Here is a 19,184-nt window from a genome sequence, read left to right on the forward strand (position 1 = left end):
TTTTTAATCCTATTTCTTGCAATACAAGTCTTTCCACAAGACCATTTCATGAATGAAACTGGTTTCATCAAGTCCTATCTAACTTTAAAGACCCTAAATTGCAATTTACAGCAGCCTATAAAAAGCCTTTCTTGTCATATTTAGTAGCTGTCAGCAGCACAGGACAGGAGTGGGTGGGCACAGAATTACTTTGCTCATTTGCATGGTACTTGGTACTACTGTCAATCTTATATTTAGGTGGAAATCATTGTGGTCAGTCCTGTTTAAGCAGGGTTCATTGTTTGTCCAGGGACAAGGCCCTAAACTGATGTAGTTAATTAAGAAAAAATTTCTTTAAACTCCTTTAGAAGCTTAAATGGAAGTTATTCTTTGATGTGCACTAGAAGAGCAGGAAACCGAAGAAATGGTTGGAAAAGGTGAGAGCTAGCACACAGACTGTACCTTTCATACATGTCATTACCTGGACACCAAATAAGCTTTCCTAAGCTTTCATACATCAGGAAGTAACTGAGGAACATGCTGTTCGCATTAAAACTAAGCAGTCACTAGACATGTCAAGTGCGTTACACCGAACAGCATATCCAGGAGTGACTTACTCCCACAAAAGCTGTGGGGATCTAGTATGTCTCACCAGCAGAACTCCAGGCTTTTGACACATTAACTTAAAGGTCTGTTCTTAGGATCAATACCCTACCCATGCAGACTTACCTACTCAGCTAGAATTTGTCAAAAGTATGTAGGGATTAGTCAAGTCAGTTACAAATAAAAAGGAAACAAAAGACTGTGAGTTTAATTCATATTCAAGTACAACTCACTTTTACTTTCAAAGAAAACTAAAGTGCTGCTTTCACCTTCCCATCCAGCTATTTTAAGTGAACCAACGTATTAATACTCACCATTTATATCATGTTAAAATGGCTTATACATAACTAGCTAGAAGAAAAATGGAAGCACGTAGGAGCTGTTTATGTTTTAAGTAAGTGGTATTAGCTGTTTTAAAGTAGTCAAGTGTTCAAATTCAATGTCATGCATAAATGAATATCTCTAGTAAGCGTAATCATTTTTTCAGCTTGTATAATAACACAAGTCAGTATACCAACTAAACTCAGTCTATATATCTGCCACTAACTTTGCACTGGTTTTCTCCACCTTCAGAATTAATACTTGTTTAATACTTGCTTTTACAATGCATTCCAGAATGCCTCACTGTCCATCTTTTAAAATTTTTGTCATGAGGAAAGTGAGAGTAGGGAATACTTTCTCTTGATTTATGTATTTATCCCATTAACTACTGTGCACGCTTTTGCTCTGTAGATATGATTGGTAGTTCATCAGCAAAATGATCATCACATTCAATGGCATAAAGACCATGAAGTCTTCACTGCTGAGCAACCTTCGAAGTGTACTGTGAGGACAATCAAGCTTAAGTAGATTCAATTTTATAAAAGCATTGAAAAGTTCTTTCACTACCGTCTGGATTGCTGCCTTAATGACTCTTTTAAACAAAATTTGGGAACCAAGCCAGTTTAACTATGTAATGTTTATTTTACATAGAACAATCTCCAAAGAACATTTAAAAAACCAATCTAAATACTGATTTTATTGCATTTATTTTCTTACAAAAAAAGACAGACAGGCACAATTTACGTATTCAAATACTTTAAAATGAACAACAACTGTTCACTATTCAGATTTCCCCAATACCACTCCAAAGGCTGTGAAAGTAGAAAATGTCATTTTACACGAGGCAGTAGTGCATTTAGTAGGAATGAATCACAAAATATATTTTTGTACAGTAAGACATTATTGTCACTTTATAATTGCCTATAAAATTTTTTGAATTGCACAATAAGTTTGTTTTACAGATGACAACTGCCAGAAAGTAGGCTTTGTATGTAACTAGATATTTGCCCAAACTATCACTTAGAAACAAATTAGGATTTCTTTTCGTAAATACTCAGAAGTCTAATAAGAACTATATTATATATCTGAGGTAATTTTATAATGTTTTAATAGAAAGAGGTTTATGTATTCAACTAAACTCAATTTCTGCCTACCTTAAAATCCATACAACCACAATAGCTGAGTGTCCTAAACAATATTTTGATTTGAAAGTACCAACACCAATGAAATCTGGAACTGTTTAAATTAATCCATTTTCTCTTTTTCTGCTTCATTATCAATGCTGAAAAGGCACTGTGTACATTCCTCTGAACATTTGCTGTTTTAGGTTTTTTTCTTAAAGTTACAAAGCGTTCAGCGACAAACTTCAAACAAATGTTTAAAAGCAAAAAAAATACTGAATAGACTTCCCACTGATGGATGCAATCCATGGTATCTGAAGACACTCATTTTCCATAGAACTTCTTATTCAACAAGAATATGAGCAAATTCACATTCACTTTAGCTTTATCAAACATTTTCATTACAGCCACACCTTCATACTGCATCTGAAGCAAATCCTATAATCAGAAGTAAAATAATTAGTCTCTGAATCCATACAAGATGGGGTCATTTTCATGTGATAATCTCAAACTCCAGGTCCTTCACAATTTAAACAATTACAAGCAACTTTTGGATAGGTGTAGAAAATATTACATGTCCTCTAGGTCCCAAATTGTAGACTCTCAGTAACAGAAAACCTGAAGAAATAGTGGGTTTTGTGTATTTTCATTTTCTTTTGGTATTTGCTGCTTGCCACTGAACTAGTGTGGCATTTGGTTTTGTGCAGTTGCCCTAATATAAACATTAACCCAAGTCCACGCCCAGCATCCTACAGAAGTTATATAGTTATTCCCCACATGATCTGTTGCTCTGTTCTGATTGAATAGTTCATGAATACATATAAAAAAAATCTGAAATAGTTTATATTTAGAGGCAATGCAACTGTGACTACATAGAAAAGTTACAAAATTCAAACTCTACCTGGAAATGGAGCTGCACTTTTTCCATCTCAACCCCCAGAAATTTTGCTTTGATTTCAAAGTCACCCACTTCTTCTCCAGGTGTGATATCAAACAACACATTCTTAAACCTTGAAACAAAAAGAAGGGTAATTGATTATGTACGCTGTGCAGATGGATGAAAAGGTGCAGAGAACAGATTTTTCACTACAGTGGCCTCGAAGTGGATAGATAGAAAACAGATGTTCAACCACCACATCTATTCACCTTACCATAGTGAGGAAGTGCAGAAACCCAGGTGTATACTCAGTTACGTGAAGGCAATTGGTCAGTAAATGAAAAAAAATAACTGCTACAACGGCAGTCAGTCATTAGCAGTGAGTGTGCTGCTTGTACTGCTTCCATCTAAGCTAATGTCAAAATAGGCTTGTTCACATATTTTCCCAATGTAATCATATAGCAAGGTAAAAGGGAAAAAATGAATTATGACAATTAGGCCTTATCATTCTTCTGAATGTAAAAGTGTAAGGTCATTTTAGGTGTGACACAGGAAATTAAAAAGATTTCATTTAACAAAATCCAGGCCCCTTAAGAAGCTGTAGATTAAAAAATGGTCTGAATTGTTTTATACCACACTTACTGGTTGGTCTGAAGATCTTCAATTTCTAGGATGACGCCTTTTTCATGCAGTCTTGCAGCTGTGTACTTTAATGAGGTCTGCTTCAGTTTTTTGCTTCCCTTCACTTCCTCTTTTCCATCTAGTTTAATTGACCTACGTGAATTTCTGGAAGAGAGCAAGAAAAAAGGCTTTTGATGTATCTACCAGGTCTTTTAGACTTTGACTATTTTTCTAGCCATATTTAGCTTTCCTTCACTGTTTGTCTTCTTGAACTACTATTAGTGAACAGAATTAACATTCAGAACAAATCTAAGAATTAGAGGGATTTTTAGCACACAGTGAACAGTCTAAACATTTTGGCAATGATTTTGAATCAATGCTTTTTAGCACTTGCTTAAACTCTAATATGAAATGCGACCTTGATTCAAAAGAGTCCACAATCATAACTTCAAAATAGCAATTTGTAAGCATACAGTGGCATAGTGTTAAATAAGATTGGCCATTAGAGTTAATTTTTGGATCAATGAGGTATGCACTGGGAAAGCTCCTGTTCATGTCAGTAAAATGCTTTCATTTTGACACTTCAGTGGCACTGGCAGGAGGGCTTGCTCTCAAGTAACTGCATCATACCTGAAAAGTAAAATTCTTTAGACATTTATTTCCCCCTTTTTCATTCTAAAGACAAAACCCAATCCTTTAATGAAGGAAGAAAATCAATAATTACTTCCCAAAGATGCATGACTTCAAAGGATGCTAATGGATCTGCAAAGTAGCACCAATTAAATATACTGAAAACATATATACATCTCAGGCCTCTTTCTGTAAGGCACCTTTAAATAAATGCAAGACTTTACTTTCCAGGTTTTGACTCAGCTCACAGTGACAACTCCCATGGACTTTTTAATCTGTGCATTGTCGATCTATTGGAATCAAAACTTTCAACTTACACCTGCTCTCCCTCCTGATAAAACACACTGAAATATTAAAAGACAAGACGACTCAACTCACTTCCTTGTTAAGTTGTCTAAACAAGTTTTTATATAGGTGTTGTAGTAATTAATTTGTTCTTCATAAAATGCTGTCTTGGAGTTAAGTGCATTCAAAGTCTGCTGGAGTTTCACCAATTCAGTTTTTCGATGATGTCTGTATCTTCTTTGATTCCGGATATCCTAAATAAATTTATTAATGCAATTGGTTTATTAATTTGATATTTTAAAAAGTCTCAGCTTATTACCATTTAAATCTGTAATTATACAACCTGACTTAATTACTGGGAAAAAGCATTAACTCTCATGTTAGTTCTCACAAGCATGGCACCAGTAGTGAGCACTACAGTTTACATGACTGTAGAGAAGACAATCACACTGCTGCTCATGTATACAAGTGGTGGTATCTTGAACTCTGCTATGATCTCCAGGGCATGACAGACACAGGAGTCACAAGGAAGATGTCATCTTCATGCCATAAAGGGAAGCTTTCTCACAGCTAGTTCCTGGTGAGAAGCCTAAGAAATGAGAGCTTAGGCTTCTAATTAAAAACTAGCTACTGCTAAAGTAGAGCTTGTGTTGAAGGTAATGGTTGAGTTGAGGTAGTCAAAAGTAAAATAAAAGCAACTTCCAGTCCTAAGGCTCATTCCAATCCTCAGACTGCCTTAACAGCTCAAAACAAAGCCTCTGGGCTTATAGATAGGAAATAAATAAGAATAGGGCACATTCTACATATGTAGAATGTTTTTGTCTCAAGGAGAAGCAGATGTAGACACCTGAACCAAACAGGGTTTTATAATGGCACTTCAGAGTAGGTGCAACATGACATACTTAATTATGTTAGAGACTTGCTCACATGAGTAATTAACTCATTTATATATTTGCATATATCTGCAACTTTAAAAAAATACATATTATAATATTGTAAACCACTCATGCGTAATTGAAGATAATCCAATATTACTCATGAATAATTAAAGATAATCTAATAGACCAAGATTCTTACAGCCAGTATTGTGTGTGGATTTGGAACAGGGTTTGCTGATTTGTACACAACAGGCCTGGTGCTTTATCAACTCCAGGGTGGGCACTGGATTGGCCCAGTATTCTCCTTGTGTCCTGCCCAGCCACTGCAGATCAGTGTTAATACCAATTGGAGAATGTTTTGCAGTTTTTTTAAGTCTTTTTAAATCTTGCCAAGACTACATTAATTAATTAAAACACATGGATAATTCTGATTGCTTTTAAAATACAGAAAGCTATACTGAAACACATTGTACTGGAGAAGTAAGAACAGCATCAGTATCAAATCTGGATAATGAAGTTGTATGTTATTCGGTTCAGGTAGTTATGCATGAGCGTATTGTCTTTCACTTTGTCAGCAAACAAAGATGATTTGTTTCTTATGTGGATACTTCAGCGATTTAGTCTAGCGTTCTCTGGAAAATGTGTATTGTACATACCTAAGTGGGTTAGATGTCTAAAACCCATCAATATGCATGGAAGTATGTTCCACTTACCTTAGCAATCTCATTTATAATTTCTTGGTACTTTGTTGTTGAAGACACTAGTCCTGCTTGTTCCAATGTGCGAAGATTTCTCTGAATTTTCCTTTTCTTTTGTTCTATTGGTAGTTGTCCACCTTCAAAGATAGGCTGACTGTGCTTCATTTTCTCTGGAGTTTTGGAATCTAAGATGGCACGTTTTTCTACAACTTTCAAGTGCTCAGATTCCTGGGTAAAAAAAAAAATAATCCAGAACAGTTATTTTCCAGCTCATAACAACAGTTAGGCACTCAAGTACATTGACTTCTCAAAGAAGATTATCAAGAATCAGGGTGCAGGCTTTATTTATATCCTCTTACTACATGGTCTGAAAGTGCTCCATTTACTTTATCTTTTGACATACCTTAAGTAACTAATCATGACACCTAGTCATGTGTTTCAATTAATCAAAACATGCTTAAAATCAGCCAAACAACTCAATGACTTCACTTAGTTGTGGGAAGACTGCCCAGACCTGAAAGTTGTGACCTACGTACACACACACTGAGGTAAGCTAAAGTGTGCACGTTATTGAGATGTAGCTTTCTGTGTCAATATCTACAGGGAACTCTCCAGCTGGGAACTCTTCCCACTCAATTCCCATACCAAGGATAGCAGTAGTTCCCCAGACAGATGTTTGCTTGCATTGCTTAAGCAAATAAACTAGGTGTCAGGGAACTTGAGTTAAGATACTGAACTTCATGAGAAAAAAAAAATCTAGCAGGATTCACATCAGGCTATTTGATTGTATTATAACATGGGAGAGAAAAGACCCTGTTTACAAAATATATAAAGAAAGAAATATTATTCTATTCTAGCTGTGCTAGTTGACAGCAAGACTTAATTTGTCTTTTCCTCTGAATCTGTTACCAATTACACAGTAAAAGAAAATTTGAAAGTCTCATGAAGACTCCAGATCTGAATAGTCTAAACCCAGCAGCAATTATTTCATTATTATAAAGCAGTGGAGAAAGCTGTCAGAGATCTGTTAAGGCTTTCAAATAGCTATAATAAAATATATACTTTCTTCCCTATCCAGGCACAGTATAGCACTCACCTGTTGTGCAGTGGCTGGTGTTTCTAATATTTCTAAGAGTGTATCCCCTGGCTGTGTCCGTATCACATCCACAATAAGTCTTTTGGTCCTTTTAAAAAGGATATATTTATATTACAAAACATATATTACAAAACAGTTTTTATTGGATCACTTGTGCATTTCTTTGACAGTAAAAGTGGCAAGTTCCCCCTTTATTATGTATACTTTGTAATGTTTATGTTTCCTAGCTTTCTATATTTCAGAGCTTTCATTAATAATGTTGAACATCTGACTTCCGCACAGGTCTGAATAGATAAATACATGCATACTTGTCCCCCTTTTCTTTTAGAAAAGAGTTAACCAACTAGCACAGTAAAGCAGTTACTGTTAACATAACAAAAATCCAAGCAGCAACCCACATGTGGATTTTATTTATGATTGTGACAAAACAACAGATAGGAATGTAATCTTTGCAAAGCCTCAGCTATGCATGGTTCCATTAAGGGTCATATTTATTGAATAAAGTAGAAATACACTCAAAACTGCTGAACTTCTGAAGGAATTTTACATCCAATGCAGTGCATTTATGCACACCACTTAAAGGCAGATATTTATCTAGTGGCAACAGACAAGGAGCATTTCCTTGCTAAAAAAGGGAAGCTGCTACACCCTGATATGTAAGCCAGTTCTTTTTTTGGTAAGAATTTATCTCATTCCTGCTGCCTCTTCATCCATAATACTTCCAAGAACATCCTGCTACAGAATTCTGCTAATTTAGAGGACAGTTACAAATTAGATGCAACTTACTCTTCTTAAAAATTAACAGAAACTTGAAGATGCAGTTTAGGTTTCCCAGGAAAATGTCTAAATATGATTAAGCCTTCTGTGATAAAACCTCATGATTTGGTTTAAAATGTTGGCAACCTGCTAAACCTCCTGGAAACTAGTTTGCTCATCCAGAGCTGGTGTTAATTGCACTGAGTGGCTCTAGCACATTCAACAGCTTCTGAAGGAATTCCATTAAATGTATTTTTTCCCTTTGCAAACTCTCTTGGAATCCTCTCCAGTTTGCCAGAAAAAACACCCCAAAACAAAACCAGAAAAGTTTCCTAGAGTTGTTTCACTTGGGCTACATCAACACATTGCTGGCTTTCTCTGCCTGACACAACCTTTTAGTCAGTCTTTGGTGGCCACCAACACAGTCTACATTAACATACGTGGGATGGCATTACTGTTTTATGCACTGCCTTAGAAACAGGTGCTGATACAGTCAGTGAGACATGAGGCTTATTTCCACTTTCTCTCCCTTCAGCATCCTCTCCCCATGTACCGAACCTGCTTGGCTCTGTTGTTTTCCAGAAACACCCCTCTTTGGGCTGCATGACTACCCCTTAACCTGCCACTTGGCAAGCAGCACCTGCACACTTAAGCCACAGAGACTGGGCGCCTTATATGGAGTCCTCTAGAAGGGGTGCCAGCATATTTTAGGGTTCTTCACGGAAGCCTTAACAAAACCGTTTAAAAAGCAAATATATTAATATTTCTACAGAAGAGGCATGTCACTTGCAGAGAAGGAAGGAACATTCAGTGAATCAGCTGTGACTTGAATTTTAGCCAAGTGCCTAACATTTCACAGTTGCAGTAAAAGACTGAAGCTAAGATGAGAAAGCTAAGCATCTGTATTTACACATCTTTTGTGTAAAAGGTAGCGGTAAGTATTTAGCTTTTGATATTGCTGCAATTTAACACAGCTTGCTAATTAGTGTTCTGTCAGATTATTTAGTACATTTCCTCAAAATATAAGAATATTTCTTGAGAGCACTTATGCGATATAGAGGTTAAATTCTTTTGTTAATTCTCATGCTATTGTTTCAACATATTTCCACACAGTGTAGGGGATTACAGACATTTATATTGGCCTTGATTTTGTACATTTTTAGGGATTCCATTAAGGGATAGCATTTTACTCCTACACAGAGTTGAAAAGGACAGCAAGCACAATTTTATTTGTTTTAAGGGACAGCAGCAGGCATATCCTTATTACAAAACCAGAAGAGCAGCTCTAGAGCCTTGGTCTCTGGAATACCAAGTGACTAACACAGTTTAGATTTGACATTGTCATTGTACTCCCTTTAATTAGATCTCAAAATATATTTGATAGCAAGTTTCAGAAAAACCTCAGTGTTTTCTTGTTTAAGATTCAGATCAAATATGCACAATTACAGTGGAAAAACTCTTCTTCCTTTTAGGATAAATAGTAAGAGTTTTCTTGCACTGAAAATCAGATTTTTTTCCCAGACTTTAAACAGGCATTTATGGCTTTTATAGAAGTTGCACAACTTACTACATTCATTATAGCTAAGAACTTTCCTCAGAAGTAAAACTTCACATATTACCTAATAAATTCAGTTTACTGATTTTTTATTTGGAAAAAAAAATACTAATAGATTAGAGTTGAATTACAGCCTGTATCTACACTCCTAGTGCTTGCAATAGTATGAAATCCTTTTGCTGTATTTTTCTTTAAAGTGAACTTCTGAACCTCACACCTGTGGGCTAAAAAGAAGCATAGTAATAGAGGAGAGCAGTATCCCATTCTCCCCCTTGTTCAGGAAGCAGCAGCATCTTAAATAAGCCAATCCTTATTCTGGACAGCTTGAAATAACTTCAAAAGAGGGGTGCCAATAATCTGATACTAAGTGCTTTTATGAAAATATTTTCAGCTATAATCTATATTCCAGTGTATCCCAGTAGGCATTTCTTAATTTGCTCACCAAATAGAATAAGCATCATTTTTTTTTTTTTTCCCTGTGGATAAAAGCATGCACCATTCCTTCTGAAGTGACAGTTGCATCCTGTTCAAACACCTGATGGCAGTTCGTCAGGGAAGTGTTTTCTTCTGATGGGGAGCAGAGGACAGTGTGAAACTGTCTGTCACTTATAAGGCTATACAGCTTTTCATCTCTGCTTTCCCAAGGCTGTGGTGTTTTAAAGCAGAATACTTTTACAACTTCATGGAAAAGCACTTACTAGGTTAGATAATGATCCAGTCACACTCCAAAACACAAGTGGCAGGATGTTTATCTTTCTGTAAGTTTTCTGGAAGAATTGATAATTTCTCTGACTTTTGCAAAAGTTTGGGTAGGACTGAACACAGATAGGCTTTTGAAAACTGAGTTCACTCAGCACCTCAAAAATACACTTAGGCAGGACAGTATGGTAGAAGAAACTTTTTTGAAAAAACCCAACAAAACCACCACAAACAAAAAGCATTCCCAGAATATAGGCTTTTTTGAACAAAACTTACTTTATCATCAGGCTTTTGAGATCCTGATCTTCACCTTCTCGTAACTCATATTTGCTTGTTAGAGACAGTGAAATCTCTGTTTTTGCAAGTTGATTCAGTGTGCTTTCCCTGTTAGGGTCATTGGGATCAACAGCTCCTTCCCCTGTAAGGAAACATCTTTTACTTCAAGTTTGCCAACTTTCCTATGATTCAATGCATGAAGTTAACAAGAGCCTAGATAAACCACTGTAAATCATCAGAAATATTGTTTATTAAATAGCACACCCATTCCTACCATTTAGAAGCAGTCTTTTTTTGTACATTGAAGAATCAAAACCGTAAGTCAACTATTTATAAGCCCGGTTAGATTATTTTGGAAATGCCACCAATTCTTACTTTTCAAACTACTGATGTGCAAGAGACTCACATGTCTTCTTTTCAAAGAAGAACACAAACAATTTAACATCCTTTATCCTACTGTGAAATGATAGTGAAAAATGAAGCAGTAGCAGCTATGTTAACCGGCTGTTCACTTGGAAGCTAGTATTATCCATGACATCCTAGCTACTTTCTAAACAGTTCACATCTTACTACTATTAAGGCAAATTAAATAGTCATATTTATTCCTTATATCTTTCTAATAAATTTGCATATTTTTTAAAACTTCATTTTTATTTGGATAATTAAATGTCAAAATAAAAAATGGCTATTAAGAAATCTCTGTGCATTTTTTGTAAATTTCTAGCGAAAATTAGCAAATCTTAAGATCAGGTTATTAAAAATCACTTGTTTTCTATCTGCAATTTGAGCAGAACTGGATCGTTCTTCTGAAAACATTATTAGTGTTTGGATTTTGTATCACATCATTAATCTTTAGAATGAATATTGCAGTTAGAAGAAGGTTCAACTATGAGCAATGTTACAAAAAGTGTTAAGAAAAGAATTCTATAGTAAATGAAGAAGCTGCCACTATGAGAAGTATGACAGTATTTAAATCAAGTCCCAATTTAATTCTGCCCCTAGAGTGAAGTTAACCATAAAGACAAAGAATAGCATACCAAGGAAAGACTCTACATCAGGAACAGGTCCCAGCCCTTCCAGCAATTCGTTCAGCAGGTCATTTGGCTCAGTGGCAATGGCATCCTGGTGTTCTAATAGTAGCTATAAAATGTAAATGAAGTCACCATCCAAAAAAACCCCAACATTGCCAGTGTCTTTATACTTGTAAATAAATCTGGATACTAAATGCTGAAAAACATAGACCTAGTGTGAAAAAGATTATGGAGGATCCAAGGTGGGGAAGCATGCTCAGTTCTGGACTGTGAGTTTAGAACTGCTTTTACTGTAAGACATCTTGCTGTGCTCCTCCAGCAATTGTCTCTGGAGTGCTGAACATCACAGCTGAGCAGATGTTTAAGATTTGCCTTTAAGACTAAGAAATTATCACAGAGTAAAGGGCAGAGTATTTCAGTGCTGCATCCTGAACTAAGCACACAAAGGAATGAAGACAGGGTTGGAGGTCCATAGAAAGATACCTATGTTCTGTATATCCATTCCAGTATCTTACAATAGCATCAGTGATACTTTTCAGAAATGGCTTTATTTGGTAAATGAAAAACTAGCTATGCAGCACTTGCTGCACAATTTCTAATAGACTTAGAAGTTGCAAGAGATTTGTGAACATATTCACAATAACTTCCATTGCACTTGGACACATTCTCAAAGTTTTAAGCCACAAAAATACTGGTTAGCCAAGTTAATAAAAAGCATGAACAGGGCAATAACTTTTTCCTGAAAACAGACTCTCACCATCTGTGAGAAAAGCAACCTCATGCTAGGTAGATAAAGACAGCAGCATTAGTGACCACTAGATTCAACAGTCCGTTTCCCACAGAAGCAATATTCCTTACCTGGAGGGCTGATGGAAAGACATAATATCACCAAGCTTCACTGAAATTTAGCTACAGCATGCACAGTAGGCAAAAATTCCAGGATTCTAAACACTTCAGGCTATAGTCAGTCAAGAGTTACTTGTTACTAGAAACTTACTAACAAGAAACCTACATCCATAAAAGAAAGGCATTTCAGGCATACTTACAAGATGGAAGTGAGAATTATAAGCCCATAACCATTAACTTGTTTAAAACCAGTTTCTCTCTTATGTGCAGCAGCTACCCCACACTGTATGTAACATTGACTAAGATGCTGTGAGAACTGCTGAGGGACACTATGTGTACTGATTAAAACTCCACCATGCTTGACACTATACACTTGCAGGGAAGGTGCAGTGGGAGAAGACAACTCAGATGAAGGCTCAGTCTCTCGGAGGAAGTTTATTGGAAGAGGTTTCACAGGACAAGGAGGATCACCTGGTAAATATACTGCATGCAGACAGTATATAGTTCTCAGATCTAATTGCTTACTTCCTCTAGGCAGGCAAGTGCGCATAGTCACATTATCAAAAAAAAGACCACCTCCTTGAGCTCCTTTGTTTGGCAATTTACCTTCATTAAGTTACTTCATATTCTATAGAGTATTTTATCTGCTATAAAATTGCATAGTAATAGTTCATCACATTAGGCTCAAATAACATCTTAGACATGCAACAGACCCACTAAAAGGAATATTTGACCAAGACTAGTGTTTATATGTAACCACTGGATCATAAACATGCAGGCATAGGTCTATGCCTTAAAAAAATTAAAAGAAAGAATAGGCACAAAGACAATCCAGCAAGTCTGTTTTTAGCAGACTAGGCTATTAGTTTTCACTTGAATAAAGCTAACTTGTAATGGGGTGTACTGAGAGCTGGGTACTCTACCGTTTCTGTAGTGTATCTGACAATATGAGAGGATCTTCGGGGGGTTTTGGGGGTGTTGGGTTTTTGGGGGGCTTTTCGGGGGGGGCGGGGGGGGAGGGGTGCGGGGAGTGGCTCGAGGCACAACAGTGGACAGTTTGCAAGCCAAAAACCAGATAGTAATATCCCAGCTTTAGGAGGACCATGTAGTAGACGCTGAACTTACACCCTAATGAGTCATACTGCAAGGTACAGTTTATCTGTTCTTTACCCATGACAAAGAACTGATGGGATGCCACAGCTTCAGTCCTTCTAAGTCAGACATTTGCATCTGCTTCCAACAAAACATGACAGAATGCCAGAGTTGTGAAATACACTAGATTTTCCTCTATTCCCAGAGTCAAAGGAGCTTCTTCAAATTGGTGTCACTTTCCAAGACAGGAAAGTATTTGAAAGTACAAATAAGTTAGAAATGTCACACTAGATTAGAAAAAACCAAAAATGTTCCTCATTCCCATTAGAAACTGCTATATTCTAATTTTTATTCAAGATGATACTTTTATATCAAAGCAGTCTTCTAGGAAAAATACTCAATTCCAGACCATTTCAAAGATGAACTGAATAAATTATTTCAAAAGAAAGAACAAACACTAAGCCTTCCCCAGAGACTGGTTGTTGCAAGTATTTCGTTATCTATACACTTTAGTCTGTTGACTTACTGAATGGGTATTGATAATTTCTTCAATTGAGATATATATGACAGGTTTGCTAAGGGTCACCATGTCAGAGTATTCATCGATATTGAATTTCTCCTCGGGTTCAGGAACATCACATGCAGCTTGAAAAAAATTCCTAAGAGAAAATGAGAAATACTTCAGTAACTGTTCCCTATAAACTCACTTTACTTAGCCTGTATAAGAAAAACCCACAATCAAGTCTTTGACATACATTATATTTCTCTTATAATCTGCAATCTACACTTAGTGTTTGAAAGAAAGCTTTGGAGGCAATGCATTTACTCATCAATACATATAACAAAGCATTCTATCTTCCTGGACACCTGGTGAAAGATTGTTTTAAAGGTAAATTTTTTTTCTCCTTATTTCACAAGGAGTGATAAAACTTGGTAAATTTTAAACACTTACAGAAGTCTGTATTTAATGCTTTAGAAGTTACAAAAGGATTTTCACAGAAAGGCCCCCCAATTTTACGAAGGCACTTTGTAGTATGAAGTGTGGTGAGAAGTTGTTTGAAATAGCTGCACAAAATTACCACTTGGCCTACAAATGTTTAAATCACTGTTACTCAGAAACTGAGCTGCTTGAAATGGCAGAAAGTGTGGTATTGTTTATAAATACAAGAATCTTGAGAGGAAAAAAGGGAACGTATGGCTGAAGCATTACTTTGACATGACTAGCATGTACATGGAGAGCTGACACCTGCTTCCCAAGAAGACAATGGTGTTTCTCCAAGCTACTGACAGATTCAGAGATGGGCACAGACAACCAAGAAACAGTGAGGTCCTCCTGTCAGAGGACCACTTTGTTTTCTAAAGTGAGAGGACCTGAATTGGAGCAGCCGGGAGAAACAGGGTTTTAGATGAGGCCTACAGGGATGCTATAGGAGCTGTCCTGCTCCCACTGGGCCAGCCCTGCACTGTTGAGGAGATGCATGTTTCAGGATCAGAAGACCTTTAAAGTTGGTATTAGGGAAAAAAGAAGTCTGGGGTTCCTTAGTTTGGAGAGAAAAAGCTGAGGGATATGATCAAGTGGTACAAAATCACAGCGGTGTTGTATGAGATAAATGCAGAATTAGTTCATCAAATCCCACAATAATTGGGTATGCAATGAAACTAGCAGGAAAATATTAATTTCAAATAAATGAAAGGAAGCACTCTTAACTGACAGGTAGCAAATTTCTGAATACTGCTACAGGAGGAGGTTGTGGAGAGTGATTATCTCAAAGGTTTACAAAGGGTTTGGACAAATGTCTACACAAGTTCATAAATGCACAGTAAAAGATCTAGGCAGGGCTGGTAGCTTTTAACATATTTCAATTGCAGTTGCTGGGTGAGTACAAGGGGAACAGGCAGCTGAGAGCAGCTGCCATTGGTGTCTAAGGAGACCAGTAAGTTTTTTCCTTAGACAAAACATTCAGCTGTCCTCCCGACCCAAAGAACACATTATTTCTGCTGGATAATGAATCACCCCACACTGCTCTCACAATCTGTGTTTGCAGTAAGGCTTACTATAATCAAGCCAGCAGAGCTGGATCAGTTCTCAGAGTAATGCTCAAGCAGAAATACAACCTGTTACTCCTGCTTCAACTTCCTCAGAAGTGAGAATTTCTCTACAGCAGATCACTCAACATTTTTAACTCTGAGCAGGGAGAGGAGTCCACCTGCCTTACTCACCCTAAAGGAGAGCTCTTACTGTGCAGGTATTTCCAAGTGCTTTGCATACCTGAACTTCTGGTATGTCAGTGAGAGGTAAGTGTTCATAGATGATAGATGTTCGCTCTCTCCTTCAAAGAGTTTGTTAGAAGCAGCATGCTGAAGGACTTTTGCCACACAGCCCAAGTTCCTCCTCTGGTCAGGGTGTATCTGTCCCCCAGCTGTCATATCAATTATATCAAAACCATCAGGAGCAACAATGGCAGGGTTCATGTAGCGATAGTACAGGAGGTTGCCAACAATCTAGAAGTAAAAATTAACAGATCTTCTCTTTGATTACAGTAATTACATTTTACAAAACATGATCAATCATTTCTACTTCTGAATTAGGCCATAGGAACTGATGCTAGAAATACCCCTAAGACATACATGTTACCTGTGTGGCTAATTGAAAGAGCCAATGGTCTTTTATAAGCTGTGCCTCTTAGAACACCTCTGTGAACATCAGTTATGGACTTCTACAACCACATTTCAATTTGTTGCTGGCTTTAGATCCGCTAGAGCAAGGCATTGAGTTGAACACAAAGACAAATACAACTCTTTCTCCTAGATTTTGCAAGTTTCAGCTTCAGAGGCTTGTTCTCTCAAGTGCTACAGTTATCTGCCAGCATTTGATGCATTCATTGACAAGGGACCCACTGTTTCCTATGAGGACTGCATGCAGCCCTATTTTCCGAACTGCAATTTCTATAATGATGATACAGTAACTTGTATTGTGCAGATGGTGATTTCAAATCATTCCTGATCTCAGAAACAGGCAGGACTTTTCTTTCTGCAATTTGCCTCAGCTTATGTGCAGTCACCTTCAGAACTTCCAGTTTACACATTTAAAGGCTTTCAGTTGGGTGCCTTATGCTCTATTTTCTACTTTTTTTTTTTGTAAGTTAAGCAATGCCTTAATCTGTATTGCTGAAGTAGTGTACTAAAGTACCCCATAAATGCTACTTGCAAGGATTTTCAATGTGTTGTTAAAACACACACAATCAGAATTAATTTTTCAGCTGAGGAGTTTGAAGTCCTCTAGTCACCTGCATATATATATATTTTCTTTTCTAAAAAGACTGAACAGTATCTTTTCGAAAAATAGGGAAATGAATACCTTGTAATTTTAGAACCATTTCATTAAACACTAATGAAAACATCTTTATTGAAGTACAAATATTTCTAACTTGAGAGACCTGTCAGTGTTTCAGCTTGAAGGTTCATGGAGCAATTCTCTTAAGAATCCTGAAGAGGTACCATGGCTGTGGTAGGTTAGTGATGGCCAGTGCGCTGGTACCATACTTATCACTCACGTTTTACTCTTCAGTCTGTACAAATGTCATTCCTACAACTTTTACAAGCATCTTAAGTGTAATGTAATGATCTACTTGCAATTCTTTAGAACACTTCCTTATTGTATTTAAATTACAATATTAATGCAATTTAAAAAAACACATTATTTTAAAATATGTTAACAACTTCTGGGGGGGGATGTGTTCATGGTGGAAATGAAGACCACGGTGTTCTCTATGAAAGGATTTGCTGGTAGTGAGGACTGTAGTACAAAACCTAAATCCAAGATGATTCAGCTAAACTCCAATCTCCTAAGAACAGTTACTATCCAAACCAGGTTGAGCACTGTCTTCCATAAGAATTGCTGAGCACCCAGGTTGTGGCAACAGAGTTCCCTTCTCCTCCCCTTCCACCACCCTTTTGCAAATCAAGAAGTGCCAAATTCCTTTGGTCAATGCTGGTGTTCTCAGTTCCTTAGACTGCTTACTGCCAATAAAAAAACCCTTTGGCATTAAAAGAATAAGCTGCTGGCAGTTTGTCCTCAGAAGCCTACCTTTAATAGTTCATCTTCTGTTGCACCTGGAAATTTCTCATGGAGTGAGCTCTTCAGAACTTTGGCTATGTATCTCATTCCATAACTACATGTAGAACAGATGAAAAGGAAAAGCATTGGAAAGAATTAGACAAAACATGGAAAAAAAAAAATCATTCTAGTCATCCAGGATATTGGCTTTTCCCCATGCCACTTAAAACACAAGACAATAATAGAAAATACAAAAAGGTTCAACTCAGGGAGATATTCACGAGGCTGCTAAAACTGAGTAGAAGTGGAGAAACCACTCCCTCTACTGGGGAAGTAATTAGAGAGGCATGTGTCACAAGCCATGTAATTTGAAAGGATCTCCATCACTGAGTTTCAAACGAAGCTTCACTGTGCACATGAGAGTTAACTCAGCACTTACGGCATCATATTGAGAGAAGAGAATATGGACGTGAGAACTTTGTCAGTTACTGCTCGCAAACTCTGAATTGATGATTCCAGTTTACTGACCACTTCTGTGTGTGTTAATGCTTGTTCTGTGGTTACATCATATGGCAATTTGCTGCAAAGCAAACAGATATTAAACGAGGCTAAATGTATTTGAGAATAAAATACTTTTTTTTTCTCTCATAAGGGCCATCAGTAAACAGGAAAAAGATTCAGACCAATACAGCTGAAGTTGGCTAAGTAATGAAAGTCTCAGATGCATTAACTTCATTTTTTTGGAAGGGGGCAGTTTGTTTAGGTGGGGGTGCACATGCTATCAGGTACTGTCCCTTAATTACAAAAGGGGAATCCTAATTTAAGGCATGCATCTCCACATCTCAGTCCCAGCATAGCTCCTCAAGAGCCTAGGACTACTAACATGCTGTTATAAAACCTGTATGGAAAAAGGCTATAAATTTTTCCATGGCATAGTCTACTACACCTGTAAAGATCAAGTAATTGACTTGTGAAGTTCATGACCAGGAAAGTGATCCCTTTGTTGTTCAGAGCAGGTTAAAGTACCTGTTTTTTCTAGCACCTCTCCCCAAAAACTCTTACTTTGCTGCAGGAAGATGGGGAAGGGATGCATGGGTACAAGTGCAATTTGTCAGAGTAGGAAAGGGCAAGCAGAAGGGAGGGATCCCTCAAGTATTTAAATGGTACAATACATCCAGCTTCCTCACTCACCTGGCCTCACCGGTCTGCATTTCTAGCTGGTTTACCCATGATTTGTACACATCAACAGGACTAGTGTTGATTATGAGGGACTTGTCCTCCATGATCTCCTTCACCACTGGGGCCAGGAGCTGGCGTAGAGTGTTCTGTCCACGAGCACCTCGATTGAAGCTGACAACCATCTTAATGACAGTGGGGTTTCCAGTAACGATATCCTGTATCTGGTCTACTTTAGAGCTGTAGCAAGAACAGAAGAGTCCTCAGATCTGACTTATGGTATGCAGTTATCCATGTTTTCAAAACCCACACTTCTTAAATTATCCTATTTCTATGTTGAAACTTGTTTATACAGTTTATTTCTTAGGCTTTCATATAAAACAAGATTATAGAAACTACTGCTTATGCATTATGTGTTACAATAATGTCCCTGGAACATAGCATAGTCAGTGGCACTTAATATATATCCTGATTCAGGCCCAAATACCTGTTCAGTAAATACTTGTTAAGGGCATAAGATTTTATTGTTTCAGGATAAGCCACCATTTTCCACTTACTGAACATACATTTACATAGAGAAAGAAAAG

General features: G+C 37.1%; 1 protein-coding gene across 6 annotated transcripts in view; it reads right to left on the reverse strand.

The window, feature by feature from the left end:
• Positions 1–1,525: 1,525 nt before the first annotated feature.
• The window catches only part of IQGAP2 (IQ motif containing GTPase activating protein 2), a 132,206-nt gene continuing 114,547 nt past the window's right edge, over positions 1,526–19,184 (reverse strand). For all 6 annotated transcript variants that reach the window (XM_074855449.1, XM_074855453.1, XM_074855454.1 and 3 more), the window contains 13 exons: positions 18,613–18,837; positions 17,861–18,001; positions 17,452–17,536; positions 15,634–15,866; positions 13,891–14,023; positions 11,433–11,535; positions 10,396–10,537; positions 7,110–7,197; positions 6,029–6,241; positions 4,531–4,691; positions 3,544–3,687; positions 2,926–3,034; positions 1,526–2,462 (listed from right to left, as the gene is read on the reverse strand). In XM_074855449.1, the coding sequence (XP_074711550.1) occupies positions 2,349–2,462; positions 2,926–3,034; positions 3,544–3,687; positions 4,531–4,691; positions 6,029–6,241; positions 7,110–7,197; positions 10,396–10,537; positions 11,433–11,535; positions 13,891–14,023; positions 15,634–15,866; positions 17,452–17,536; positions 17,861–18,001; positions 18,613–18,837 (1,891 nt within the window). In that variant the 3' untranslated portion in view covers positions 1,526–2,348. The remainder of the gene's footprint in view (positions 2,463–2,925; positions 3,035–3,543; positions 3,688–4,530; positions 4,692–6,028; positions 6,242–7,109; positions 7,198–10,395; positions 10,538–11,432; positions 11,536–13,890; positions 14,024–15,633; positions 15,867–17,451; positions 17,537–17,860; positions 18,002–18,612; positions 18,838–19,184) is intronic.

Source organism: Strix uralensis, chromosome Z (assembly GCF_047716275.1).
Source record: "Strix uralensis isolate ZFMK-TIS-50842 chromosome Z, bStrUra1, whole genome shotgun sequence".
Classification (NCBI taxonomy): domain Eukaryota; kingdom Metazoa; phylum Chordata; class Aves; order Strigiformes; family Strigidae; genus Strix; species Strix uralensis.